Here is a 15,071-nt window from a genome sequence, read left to right as displayed (position 1 = left end):
ATATTATGTTAAGGGCTTCAAAGAAGATGCAGCAGATGTAAGCCGCTCTTTAGGAAGCTCATGATTTAGAGAGGTTGAGGGTAGAATTCAAAACATCTGTGAAATATATGCATATTAATTCTATAAACCTGCAGACTTTATTGTCTCCTTCCTTCATTCCCCGGTCTACATAAAATTTTATTCTCATTTTCTACTCTTTAAAAATTCCTGAATTACTAATTCCCCAATCTCCACTGTGCTACTTTCTCATCCTATACATTTCCAAACATCTCTAATCTGGCCCCTATTTTAAAAAGAATCTGTGGAATTGAATTTTTGTCACAGAATTGAATCACACTCCAAAATGATTTTTCAATGGGCAGAAATGAGTCCCTGCCATGACAATAATCCCCACCTAGGGGAGCTCGAAGTGTAATATTCATTCTAGTGCTACAATGGAATAACGCTCATTTGGGTACCACGATCAAGTGATGCTCATTTTCATATTATACAGAAGCTAGAATTTAGTATTGTTTAGTACTTACTATTTAGCTTTATTTAGTATTGACTATTCAGTAATGTTAAATAGATTTGTTTAGGAAGTGAAGAAGTTAATATGAAATATCAAAGCCCGAAGAATTCAACAAGATTTTCCAAAAAGCACATTTGCAAACTCTTCCTTTGTGCTTTTTCAAAGTCAGAGATAATAATATTCTTGTGAAGTCTTTGAACTCTGAGCTCACCTTCATTTAATAGTCTATATTCCCATTTAATCATATTATCACATTCCCAAACCCTATTTACTTTTTCTTTCTTTTTTTTTTTTTTTAAAGCGGGCAGAGACATCTCTCTTAGACCTTCATCTGGCCTCAGAAGAGGAGGCCACGGAGTTTCAGAATATGGAAAAATGTGTCCTCTTATGAACACAGCTGTGTGGAATCACTTACATTGAAGTCATACAACACACCAAAGTTGGCTGCTGATGCCTCTTCAGCTCTGGGAACCGTTTTCCTAGGTAAACTGCCATATGGCAAACCCCAGAGGTACTACATGGAGAAACAAAGAAAGCAGTTAACAATTGGAAACAAAGTCTGAGGCACACATGTGATCACAAACGGTTTTGTTTAAAAGCACTTCTGAAACTTTTTCATGGGGACTCTGTGGGTCTCCATGTGGGGTCCCATTTTCTGGGAATCGACTACGAAATCCAGAGTTAAGAACAAAGGAATGCTAAGGACCCTGCATTCTGACTTCCACAGACCACCAGCAGTGGAGCCAACCACGTTGTTCAGGGCTTGCTGGAGCCCAACTACCCACCACCACCTCTAAACTGGTCTCATTTAGGAGGTCTGGAAAGGAGAGAGGTGGCCTTTTGGGGATTATAGTGTTCAAGAAAACCGTACTAAGCACTTCTTCATATGGGAATACCCCTCAGGGGTGGGGTGGAGGGAGAGTCTCTCCTTCATGTCAAGGAAGAGAGGAGTAAAGAGAATCACTCATACCATTAGAGGGTGTCAACTAGGCAGGAAGACTATACCCTGACTGTCATATCTGCTTCACCACTGATTCAGGTTTACCTCCCCGATCTTGTGCTACCAGATTAAAGAGATATGATTAACGGCAGAGCCAGCCAGAGACGGGACAAGAGTAGGGTCATACTAGGAGCACTATTGAAAACTGGAAGAAAAAAAAAACCCACCCCTCTAGCCCCAGGGCAGACACACGGTTGGCCAAGCAGATGTTGCTTCTTGTGAGACATGAAAACATCACTTCCCTGGGGCTGGGCCAAGGGAGGAGGATGAATGTGGATGGAAATTTGGGTGCAGAACTTGACTAGGCAAGGGCTGCAAATCAGCCCCTGCTCCTTCTCTCCACACAAACTGCATGGCTTCCACAGCAGCCCCTCTGGCTTCCTGACACTGAACAGAACAGAGGGTGGGTTCTACTCAGATTATCTTTCCCCAGAGTTGGAGGCCACAGAAAACAGAGAAGACCAGGGTCTCCAGTTTGTACAGTGACATAGGAACTTTGGGCAAAAGGGCAAATGCATCAGAGGAATGCTGAGTGAGGCTGCTGGGTGGAGGTCCCTGAAAAATGTAGCATTGTTGGCAGGAGATGACCAGTCCTGCCCTCTGCTGGTTCTATAAAGTTAGCATGCAGGGAGCCCAACCTCTTTTGTTCATTTGCTGGAGTCGTAATCAATGCCCAGAAAACAGGATACACCTCAACACCTAACACAACCTGTAAAAAGCATCCAAAACCAATACACTTCCTAGTTCTAGGAATACACCTAATGGAACACATATTAGCTCCCTCCACTACACATTAGGCATCTGCAATTTCCTAAAGTTAGACTGAATTCGCTACAACCTCTCATTTCCTCCACAAGGAAGCAGCATGCTGTGGCAGGGAAAGAGTAAATGCAGCTGATAAAGCTCCCTGTATACCCTGCATCTGACACTGAAGAGCATCAAAGTAGCTGGTGATGGAGTTTCAGATTTCCTTAGAGAGATGAGCAAAAGCAAAGCCGTTGTTAACTTGAAATAGATGAACACATACATTGTGCTGCATTGCCTGAAAGTTCTGCTTAGGAGATGAACTCTACTTATGACCTTAGGAGTCTGAGGATTTCTGATCTATGTCTACTGTCTTCTACGAGCCAGATAGCCAAAGAACCCCCAGAATTAGCTCAAAGATTATAAAACTAGCAAAATAAGGTGCAAAATCTTGTTACAAAAGAAGAATCATGGGTCCTCGTCCCGGATCAGCTTAAAAAAAAACCTCACCCTGTGGTATTAGCTAAGTCTAATAAGCATTATGTGATTCAGTTTCCATGTTTTTTTAAATGGAGAAAGAAAAACTCTTCTATAGTCTACTTTATAAATTTGTTGTGAAGCTCAGTAAGTAAAAGAAAGTGTAAGTGTTTTGCATTGTTAAAAGCTGAAACTCATTATGCATGTAAGGCACTAGTAGTATGAGTATTATGCTTGTGGGGAGGCTTGATATAAAAGCTGGCCTTGATTTTAAAAGATGGGGACAAAAAGTCACTCAAAACAATTAGTTTTGGCTGTTGCCAATGCTGTATTAAATACATTGGCTTTGAAACACTGGTACCTGGAAAGATCCTTTGTAGGTTAAACAAAGCCTCCCAACTTCTGTATGATAGCATCCAAAGAAGTCAGAGTCATTTAACTTCTTATGGGTAAGTCCACAACCTCAGTGTTGCTTCTTGGTCTGAGTTAATTGAATCTCCCCCCTCCCCCGACCCCAGCTCAGAGCTTTGTCTTCTTCTGCAATCTGGACCCACTATCAGTTTTACTCTCCTCACTGACCTTGGTCTTAAGAGACCCATGGAATGGGGCGGGGAGGGGGGGGTATCTTATTTTATACCTGGAAAAATTTGCTCACTTTGTGTTTCTTCAGAAAGAAAAGCTGGATGCCTTGAGTTGCATTAAGTAATGTCTCTTTCAAAGCAAACTTGGCAAAATAAATGAACTCACAAGATGTCAAAGTCTTCCTCTTGAGCAATTAATATTTGTGCACAGGGACCACCTTGGGAATCTTTCCACAGAGAAATATTCATTTCAACATACACAATACACACATTTCATATATGATTTCAGGAGGCTCACATACCCTTTGGAGAAGCATTAGGACCTGCGGCTCATGGGCACCATTTTGAAAATTAATCTGGTTACAAATACTATGTCTCTAAGAGCGTAGGCGGCTAGATAGTCATCTGACTCTTAAGGAAAAGAGTTTTTTTTAGTAGAGTGATTGCAGAAGAAGCTTGTTTCAGCATGTTTTGTAAACTGGAAGTCAGAATCTTACCTCTGGCAACATGATAAGGCTGAACGTCAGGATAAAGAGAACCATATTTACTCCATACATCCATCTCATGAAGAGGAAGTATGAGGCCACTGATGAGCCAAACTGACCTATTCGAAAGAAAATAAAAGTTTGGAAGAAAGGTCAAAACAAGACAAAAGCCATGTCTTGGTGCTTTTCAAAATAAGTCTTCTCATTGCAACACATGGGTTCTTTTCTTTACAGGCTCTAGCATTTTCTTTTTCTATCCAGAAGGAGAAAATGTTAACATGATGGAAGTAGATGTAGCTGTGTAGAATGACTACATCTTTAGAGTCCATCCAAGAGAAAGCTGCGTTTTGCTTGGCAGCTAGGATTGCTATTTGAAGAGCCCATCTTATTCTTTGAGTTAACACAGTTAAGTGAACAAAGGTATATAAAGTGGTTATGTCACCGAGTCCAAGCTCCTACCGCTCCCTGCAGGACAGGCCAATAAATCGAGAGATGAGGTGTTGGGGCAAGGAATAACGACTTTATTTGGAAAGCCAGCAGACCGAGAAGATGGTGAAGTCATGCCCCAAAGAACTATCTTGCCTGAGTTAGAATTCAGGCTTCTTTAATACGACAAGGGGAGGGAGTAAAGCCAAACATTTCCTGGTTCCATTCAGCCTCTGAAGAGGATGTGTTCATTTCTCCCTTCCTGCAGTCATTCACAGGTGGGCCTGGTCAGGATGTCTCCCATGAGCTAAACAAAGGTATTTTAGCTTAGTGCTCATTACCTGGAAGGCAGGGTTCCCCAAAATGGGCCATTATGTATCATTTAAGCTTATAGGTAACATCCCTTTAGTGATTACTGTAATAGAATTCAAAGGTTCTTCCCTATTACAGTTACTACAATGCCTGGCCAGTAGTTAGCATCATTCTAATTATTTTGATAGTTACTGAACTTCTTCCTCCTTTTTCTCAAGCAACAATGTTCTTCTCAGAAAAGTTTACCACATCTCTTATGGACGGTTATCCTATACACCATCCTCTGTTGTCCTCCTGTGTAAATGGCATTTCACAGGTAGTATAGAAGCCGAAGTCCATTTACTCTTCACATATTTATCTTCTGTCAGGAATTATCTTAGATGTGAAACACAATATCAGAGACAGGTTGCTGCCCTAATGCAACTTACATTTTAGTGAGATGTGGGAACAACAAATATGCAATAATTTTAAAAGAAATAAAGAAATATACATTTATCATAATACATATTATATTACATTATATGTATGTTTGATATATGTAATATTATATATCATCTATTACATGTATATATTATGAGTATTACATAGTATATATGTATGTTATATATGATATATATCATATAGGTATGTATTATATATGTATATGACATATGTATTATATATTTATACATAATATATATCATATTACATATAATCATATTATTATAAAAGTATATATAATAATTTAGCCAGGTCAGTCCTAGAGGGAAGAAGGTAAAATTATGAGAGGGGTTGCTTTAGGTAGGCTTGTCAAGGAAGGTATCCCAGAGAGGTAACATCTGAGCACAGATCTGAAGTTGAAGGAACAGGCAGCAAAGCCCAGAGCTGGGGAAGAGCAGCTCAAGCAGAGGAAAGAGCAGGAACAAATATCGTGAGGGAAGCAAGAGCTCAGGACAATTGAGGGACAAACCTAAGGGCTGTCTGGTTGGAGCACAATGAACAAAGGAAAGTGGTGATGGATACGGATGAAGAAAGAAACCAAACCACAGTGTGTGGGGTCTCTTAGGGAAAGGTAAAAAGTGAGAATTTTATGTTAAATGTGATGAAGTCATTGACAGGTGTTAAGCAGTGGGGGGTGGGGCAGGGGAACTTGACCTTTAAACAGTCACTTCAGGTCTGGGGAATGAATTTGGAGGGCATAGGCAAGAATGTGTTGTCAGCTCGCACTCACCCCAGGGAAAGTGAAATGATCTGTGCAATTTTTATTCACTGAGTCCAAAAACAAAAACATTCTCTTAAATCAGAGAATGGAAGAGGAAGAAAAAACCGGAATTTGAGTCTCAGGTTGAGATCTCATAGATTAACAAAAGCCAAGTTTCTTTGATAATCACTTAAGATTCAACATCAAGTTGCTAGTTTTCCCAGTCTTCCCAGTTTTCATTTTCAGTTGCCCAAGAAGAATCAGTGAACATTCTCAGCTACCCACTGCATCAGGCCCTTTGTCCTGACTCATTTAGCAAAACATCTCCTGGGGACCATTGGTTTTCTTGAGGCCTCTAGCTTTTTTTTTTTTTTTTTTTTTTTTGCCTCTAGCTTTTGAAGCATTACTGATGGAAGAGCATTATTACAGGAAGAGGGAGGTTCATGTGGAGCAAATTTCAGCCTCCACTTACTAAGATGAGACCAAGCTCACATGAGAGTCAGACCTCTATTTCCAGGACTTAGCTCACTCTTTAGGTACCACTTACTTATTCTCATAACACTGTGGTAGTTTTTGTTTTTAAAGAAATAAAACTTTCTTTAATCATAGATGACTTCATTGTCTATGTAGAAAATCCTAAGGAATTTTTTTTTTTTTTTTTTTTTTTGTGGTATGTGGGCCTCTCACTGCTGTGGCCCCTCCCGCCACAGAGCACAGGCCCTGGACACGCAAGCCCAGTGGCCACGGCTCATGGGCCCAGCCGCTCCACGGCATGTGGGATCCTCCCAGACCGGGGCATGAACCCGTGTCCCCTGCATCGGCAGGCGGACTCTCAACCACTGCGCCACCAAGGAAGCCCCTAAAGAATTTTTAATAAGCTATTGAAACTAACCAGTGAGTTTAGCAAGGTTATGGGATACAATGTTAAATTTTGAAAATAAATAACACTTCTGTACATTAGCGATGAATAATCAAAAATGGAAGTTAAAGACAATACAACTTACAATATCATCAAAAATATGAAATAGGGATAAAGTTGATAAAATATGCACAAAATTTGTACACTGAAAACTGTAAAACATTGTTGAGAGACATTTTAAAAGACCTAAATAAATGGAGAGATATACTGTGTTCACAGAACAAAAGACTCAGTATTGTTAAGATGGCAATCATTTCCAAATTTACCTATAGATTCAAGGCAATTCCAATCAAAATTTCAGAAGGTAATTTCTATAAAACGATAAACTGATCATAAAATTTGTAAGAAAATGCCAAGAATAGCCAGAAAAACCTTGAAAAACAAGCAAAATTGGAGGATTTATACTACCTGATTTCAAAACTTACCACAAGCTAAAGTAATCAGAGTATGATATTGACATAAAGATAAACATAGATCAATGGAACAGAATAGGAATTCAGAAATGGCCCTACACATATATAATCAATTGGTTTCTTTTTACAAAAGTGCCAAAGCAATTCAATGGTGAAAATAATCTTTTCAACAATGATGCTGGAACAATTAAATACCCATATGTAAAATAAAATAAAACAAAAATAAATGAAAGCTCTCCACTCTTACCTCATACCATTTACAAAAATTAACTCAAAATGTGTCATAGACTTAAGTATTTAAGAGTTAAAACTATAAAACTCTAGGAGAAAACACAGCATAACATCTTGGTCACCTTGGGTTTGGCAAAGGTTTTTTAAAAATAGGACCCAAAAAGTACATGCTATTAGATTTTAAAAATCCTTAAATTGCACCTTATCATAATTAATATCTTTCACTTTTCCAAAGATTCTGATAAATAAAAAGGTAAGTTACAGCATGGGAGAAAAGATATGTGAACATATATCTGACAAAGTATTTGGGTCTATAATATACAAAAAACTCTTACAACTCAATAAGAAGACTAACATTCTAATAAACAATGCGCAAAAATTTTGAAAAAACACTTCACCTAAGAAGTTCTATAAATGGAAAATAAGCACCTGAAAAGATGCACAATGTCATTAGTCACCAGGGAAATGAAAATCAACTACACACCTACTAGAACGGCTGAAATAAAGAATGATCATACCATATGCTGCTGAGGATGTGAAGCAGCTAGAACTCTCTCTTTCACTATTGATGGAAATGGAAATTAGGTCAACCACTTTGGAAAACAGTTTGGCAGTGTCTTAAAATGTTAAACATAACACATACCATAGTAGTAGACCAGCTATTCTACTTCTAGTTATTTACGCAAGAGAAATAAAAGCATGTCTTAACCCAAGACTTGTACACAAATATTCATAGCCGCTTTGTTTGTAATAGCCCAAAGCTAAACTGGAAACAACTCACAAGTCCATAATGGATAAGCAAATTGTGGCATATACATACAATAGAATACTACTAATAAAAACAAACTAATGATATATGCAAAAGCATGGATAAGTCTCAAAATAATTATAAATGAAACAGCCAGGCAAAAAATGCATACTCCATAAAAATATTTGTACAAAATTCTAGAAAATGCAATCTACAGTGACAGAAAGCAGATTGCTGGTTGATTGGGGATGGTGGTGGTCATGGAGGGATATGTTACAAAGGGGCACAAGGAAACTTTTGTGAGGGGAGTGTGTGTTTTGTTTCCTGATTGTATGGCTTCATGTGTGTATACACATGCCCCTAGTTATCAAATTGTATACATAAATATGTGCAATTTGTTTTTGTTGATTATACCTCAATGCAACTATAAAAATATAAAAACAAAAAGAAGATAAAATAGAAGGCTTCTTCTCTCTCTGTTTCAGATTGAGTGTAACTATGACACGGCTGATATGGTAGCTCTATGGTATCTGGGACTTAGCCTCCTACAGTCTTCTTGCTGTGAAATTCTCTACATGCAGCTTTCATCTTGTGGTTTAAAATAGCTGTTCCAGCTCATTCCATTATATTCATATGATAGCCAGTGGGAAAGAGGGGAAAGCAGTGGAAGGCAAATCCTTTCTTTTATGGGCATAAACTGGACTTTGAACACATCACTTCTGCTAACATCCCATTGAACTGTGTTACATGACCACAACTTACCAAGGGAGGCCAGGAGATAGAGTCTTTAAACTATGCTATCATGTACCTAGCTAAAACTCAGTTACCATTACTAAGAGGTAAGAGTTAGAAATCTCTACCCACCCCCACCCACCCCGTACTGTGGTAGTTTTTACAGACACCTAAAAGGAATTCAATGTCTAATTGGACATTTTGAAAGATGTCAGTTACTTTTAAGTCTGAGTATTTGGAACTCGTTTCACTTTGTAGAGGGGTTCAGAGTTCTACAAGATTTCTAAAAGTGTGTGATATTGCAAAACACGCCCCCCACGTGTTGTAACCAGATGCACTGGTCTGTGTGCAGAAATGCTGAAGCAGATCCTCCTCTCCCAGGACATATGATCATCCACCTGGCTCCCAGTGATTTCATATCATTTCATGGCCCTTATCTATGTTCTCTGGTATCAACTACCCGAGGGCTGCCTCAGCCAGGTTCACTCATCATGTTTTATTGAAGGCAGTGGACTTCCAGCTTGTTAGTCATTCCAGTTGTTCATCAACAACATTCATCTTTAGGTATCCAGGGCAAGCTTTTCCCTGGAAACACTCGTGAAACCCTCTGGTATAGAGTTCCGAGCACAGGATACTGACCCACCCTTCCCTTACTTCCATCCTTCCTTCTTCCCTTCCTTCCTTACTGGCTTTTTACACTTTTGCTCTTTTAATTAGCACCATGGCCCACCCTTTCCCAGTCCCTCAAACACAACCCCTGGCAAATGAGGGCAGAGTATAAATATACCTAAAAGCAAAAAAGAGAAGCAAATTAAAATGTTTCAGCTATACGTATACATATATCCCCTCCTTTTTGGATTTCCTTCCCATTTAGGTCACCACAGAGCATTGAGTAGAGTTCCCTGTGCTATACAGTATGTTCTCATTAGTTATCTATTTTATACATAGTGGTGTATATATGTCAGTCCCAATATCCCAATTCATCCCACCCTCTTTCCCCCACTTGGTGTCTATATGTTTGTTCTCTACGTCTGTGTCCCTATTTCTGCTTTGCAAATAGGTTCATCCGTATCATTTTTCTAGATTCCACATATATGCGGTAATATACAATATTTGTTTTTCTCTTTCTGACTTACTTCACTCTGTAGAAATCCAAAAAGGAGGGGATATATGTATACGTATAGCTGATTCACTTTGCTGTACAGCAGAAACTAACACAACATTGTAAAGCAACTATACTCCAATAAAAAAAAAATGTTTCAGAAAGTACCCCCTACCCTGTGTATAATCCATATTCATAATGGGTGAAAAAGTTTAGACTCCAAAGCTTCCAAATTCCAGTTTTTAGACTTAACAGTGGCTTCACAACAATTTTATTTGGAAGTAGAGAAGTGACAGCTAAGGCTTTTCTTTACAAAATCCTAGGTATAAAGAAATGAATTGCAAGAAAACAGATTTCATTAAAACCAGAGTGATTGTAGGAAAGACCTAGACACAGGTCAAAGAGACCAAAGTATCCAGAAGACAATGTTCCTTCTGCATGACACCTACCAGTGGCAGAAGGGGAAAGAACAGTAACAAAACAAACAAAGATCAAAGATCATAAAGGAGAGAAAGCAAATCAACCAGTTGACATCAAAGCTCCATATTCCCTTTCCCTTTCTCAACACAAAAATGAAAAAGAAGGCGTTTTCCCTCTTCATGTTCATTTATCCTAGCAGTTCTATCCTCCTAGAGATTGTTGACTGGAACAGGCATTTCCTAAAAAAAGAAACCCTTCTATAGTGTACCTAAAAGAGCATAATTAAAAAGAACAGTCATTTCCATGTGCTTAGTCTCTCAAATAAAACTGATTTACTCTTGTAAAGAACAATAATGAGGAATAATAATAATAGTAGCTAACATATTTTGATGGTCAATTACATATACTAAGAACATTATCAGCATCAACTCGTTTTACTACCTCGACAACCTGATAAGGTTAAGAATTATTAGTTCTACTGTGTGGATGGGGAATCAAAAGCTTAAACACAGCAGTTGACTGATCCAAGTGATTAATAATAATAATAGCTAAAATTTAATGAATCTTTGTTCCAGATACCTATTTGATCTCTGCATATTAATTAATTCATTTAATCATCATCAAATCCCTGCCAGGGGAATCTACTGTACTCCCATTTTACAAGAGACTAAATTCCATAGGTTATACACCTGGTAGATGATGGAGCCAGGGTTACATATGTATTGATAGTTACGTAGATAGTAAATGATGGAGCCAGAGTTCTAAATCAGATAGTTTTGATCTATAGGTGTCTGACTCCAAATCTCGATTTCTCTTATTCACAGTGCTCTATTGCTCCTCAAGTATAATCATAGTTAAATTCATTTTTTTTAAAAGAAAACTATGCGGGCTTCCCTGGTGGTGCAGTGTTTTAGAGTCTGCCTGCCGATGCAGGGGACATGGGTTCGTGCCCCGGTCCGGGAAGATCCCACATGCCGCGGAGCGGCTGGGCCCGTGAAACACGGCCGCTGAGCCTGCGCGTCCGGAGCCTGTGCTCCGCAACGGCAGAGGCCACAACAGTGACAGGCTCGCGTACTGCAAAACAAACAAACAAACAAAAACAACTATGCTATATAGAATAAATAGGCAATGAATGTGTGTGTGAAAGAATAGATACAGATAATATCTATCAATCAGCTAAGGCTGGTCAAATTCACAAATTTGGATTGTGCCCATAAATGACCAATTCCTTTTCTCTTTAATCTAACTAATAAATGCTATTTCATTAGTAAATTATTAATATATGAAAAGTCTTTGGTATTTATTAAAGTGAGGCCTAAAGCTTATGTAATATTCTTATTCCTGAATTTTCTGTGTTTCCTTTAAATTAATGTTAAAGTTTCATCTCTCCCTCTGGTTATTTATTATTAAGGCAGAGTAATTTGTAGTCTGTCATCATGTATAATTTCCTCTTGAACAGATGGGTAATAAGACAAGCAGATAAATAATGCACATTTCTAAATGGGAAAAGACCAGTTAAATCACCTGCTGTAAAGTACAATATAAATACCATCTTGTTAGGCTAGGATTCAAAGCACAGTTTCTTTCAAACTGGTCTAGGGATAGGGAATTAAATGTGGCAAATTTAATTCATATTTTCTGGTGCCTTTAGGCCAGCAGGGAAACATGCAGTTTAAACTCTGTGCTTAAGGTTGTCTGTCTAAAGCTACTTCTGGTCTAAAAAAAGAAGAGGTCTATCACACCTTTGATGCTGTAGTTTACTATTAGGAAGAAGCAGATTTTGATTCTTAGAAAGATTTGTAATCTCCAGCTTGAAAGACATTTAATGATTTAATCCATGGTTTTAACAGTAATGCTGGAGTCACAGTAGGTATATATTATACTTGTACTCCAGGGAGCACAAATGCACAGCTTCTTTAGCAAAATATGCAATGCAATGTGGTTAATAAGGTGCATCTCTGCAGGTAACCACGTGGTTCTAGGCCTTTTACAAGGCTGGCATGATAGTAAAACTCCACAGCATCACCATGTGATGTAGAACTTCATGGAATTCCTCCATGACAAGAATTATCAAAGCTATTTTTTATATGAAAAAAAGTTGGGAGTCATCAGGTGAGTACCTGGTCCACACTAGTATAGGGATCCAGGTCCTACTGGAATCAAAATGGAAACAGCATGAGTTTTAGACTTGAGTTCCTCTTGTGATTCTGCCAAGTACGGGACAGAGCTTTGTGGAAACTTAATGAAGCCTGGTAATTTGGGACTCCTTCAAAACCAAATTTAGAAAATATTTGGTTAGTTTTTATTTAGAGATGGAGCAGTGAGTGAGAGCATGGCGGATTAGAAAGACTTTTGGGAGGGGAACACGAAGAGAGTGCTTCTCTTTGCCACTTACCACAGTCCATAATCATCTTCATTATTTATTTGCTTGTGTTTTATGAACTGTCTCTCCACCCACGCACACACATATCAACACATTTGAATGTAAGATCGACCCTTGCCTGTCTTTGTCAGTATTGCATCCCCAGTGCCGAGAAACATGCCTAATAAATGGTAGGCACTCAGTGAGTATTTGCTCAATCAATTAATCAATCACATCAAGCTTATTCAGAAGATTAAATGAGATATTATGTTAGATGATTCTGACCTTTAAAAGGAATATAGTAACATTTCTGAAACTTTTATAAGATTAAATGGCCATTTCTTTAAGAGAAAAGCATTTATATTAGTTTTATAATACAAAGTATAAATATTATAAATAGGGTACATGCTTAACCTACTTTTTTCTGAAAAAAATTTGCAGAGAAGGTAAATTATTCAGGCCTCTCTTAGTATAAGTCTATTTTCCATTTAACTGTTTCAATAACTTATAACTCAAGAGTATAAAGCAAAGAACTTCACACGCTTACATGGACTGATTGTAACTAAATTTTGTGGAAAAGCCAAATGTGGAAATAGAGAGCCCTAAATATCAAAGCATTGCCCAAACTATAGAGCCAGAAAGGGACAAGAAGACCTCGACCTTTCATAAACTGATTGCATGTCCCATTTCTTTCCACCTTTCATTCAGTTCAGCTTGAAAGACTACCACAGACACACGCTTTCCCTACCTGTGGTAAGGTACTTTCTATGAGATGGTTAGTCCAATCCAAAGACTCTGCTAAGTTACTCTTAGATAGGTTTCATACTTTTCAACTAATGCAATATCCAAAAGTATACAGTGCACTTATGATTATCATTAAGAGCTTAATACATTACGTATCTTATAGAATATGAAATATATAATTAAATAAATAACTCATTGAAAAATAAATACATGAGAAGGTGGGAAATAGTTCCCCAAATAGGATAACTATCAAGGAAATCTGTAATTACTTATCATGCCATTGTCCTGGTCTAATCTCCTCTAGGACCCGGTGCAAAAGAAAAAGTTTATAAAATCTTCTTCAGAGCAAAAACCAGCACACTACACTGAGAAAATGGCAAGCTTTGGGCCCAGACAGACTTCACCTTTGTTCTTGGCTCCTCTGCTAACTTATTCTGGGACAGTTATTGACCACAACTCTAAAACAGAAAGCTAATATGCACAATGCCGGCATGTTAAAGATTAAATGAAATAATGTTTGTAGGGTTTCTGAGTGGCACTCAATAAATGGTTGTTATGGTGATTGTTGATAGAATAGAAAATAAGTGTCAATTCTCCACAGTGAGGCAAAAAGCACCACGAAAAGTGAAAAATATCAGGACAACCTAATCAAAAAATAAATGTGGAAAATAATCCACATTTGTTTGAACTGTCCAGGTTGACTGCTCCAAATTTCTGAGGGAAGAGGGGAGGAGGGAAGATAACTGAAAGTATTATTGAGTAGCTCTCAATATGTTTTTCCCCCTGTGACACACATGATAAATTATGGTCATATGTGTAACTCATTCCTATGTGCAACTTCTGGCAATAAAAATAATTCCATTTGTTTCTATTCCACTCAAGATAGGCTATTGCAACACATGTGACCATGACATTGCTATTGAGATAGACTGGAACCTGCTCTAGTGTACTTTAAAAATAAATGATTTGCAAATTGTATATATTTTAGCTATCATTAATTACAAATTTCTTGGGATACATCTCATAACTGATTAAGATTCATCCTTATCATTTCATAAATGAGTAGACTGAGGCTCAGAGGGATTAAATGGCTGGCTCAGAGTCAAACAGCAAATCTGTAGCAAAGCAAGAAAAAAATCCAGACTTCTTTCAACACACATTGTATCAGGATCTTAATGCTCTAAAGGGCCTTCTGTTTCACAATGGCTCTCAAGGTACCATATTTTAGCTGCACGGTTAAAACTTAAGAATTTCATGATGACTATTCTTTTTTTGATGTGTCTAAATTTCTTTTTTCCATTTCCTAGAATAGTAGACATTTGGAAAATGTCTTCTGTTTAATTTTATTCAACACATATTCATTAGGGCCAAGCAAGTTCTAGGTCTAGGGATCCGGGAAAGAGCAAACCAAAATCTCTGCCTTCATGTCTATTGGAAGAAATGAACACAAAATGAAATGAAATGACTGTATTTTTAATTTATTATTTATTTAATAATTTATTTTTAAATTTAATTAAATTTAATTGAGATATAGTAATATAGTATTTTAGATAGTGATAAGTGTTGAGGAGGAAAATAAGGCAAGAAAGGGATGGCACAGGAATATGTGTGAGGAAGTTCCATTAATGAGCTGATGTATTTTAATTCATTGCCATTTGATAATGAGGGACAGAGGACTGAGGGA

General features: G+C 37.8%; 1 protein-coding gene across 1 annotated transcript in view; it reads right to left on the bottom strand.

Annotated features, from left to right (window-relative positions):
• TMC1 (transmembrane channel like 1) overlaps nt 1-15,071 on the bottom strand; it is a 163,125-nt gene that overhangs the window by 57,264 nt on the left and 90,790 nt on the right. Inside the window, exons 9-10 of the mRNA XM_029203018.1 lie at nt 3,811-3,917; nt 927-1,025 (exon numbers count right to left, since the gene is read on the bottom strand). Of these exons, the coding sequence (XP_029058851.1) occupies nt 927-1,025; nt 3,811-3,917 (206 nt within the window). The remainder of the gene's footprint in view (nt 1-926; nt 1,026-3,810; nt 3,918-15,071) is intronic.

The sequence above is a fragment of the Monodon monoceros genome, unplaced genomic scaffold (genome assembly GCF_005190385.1).
Source record: "Monodon monoceros isolate NGI ecotype Baffin Bay Population unplaced genomic scaffold, NGI_Narwhal_1 Super_Scaffold_5, whole genome shotgun sequence".
Lineage (NCBI taxonomy): Eukaryota > Metazoa > Chordata > Mammalia > Artiodactyla > Monodontidae > Monodon > Monodon monoceros.
Note: the sequence above shows the minus strand (reverse complement) of the source record. Positions and strands in the feature narration are given on the sequence as shown.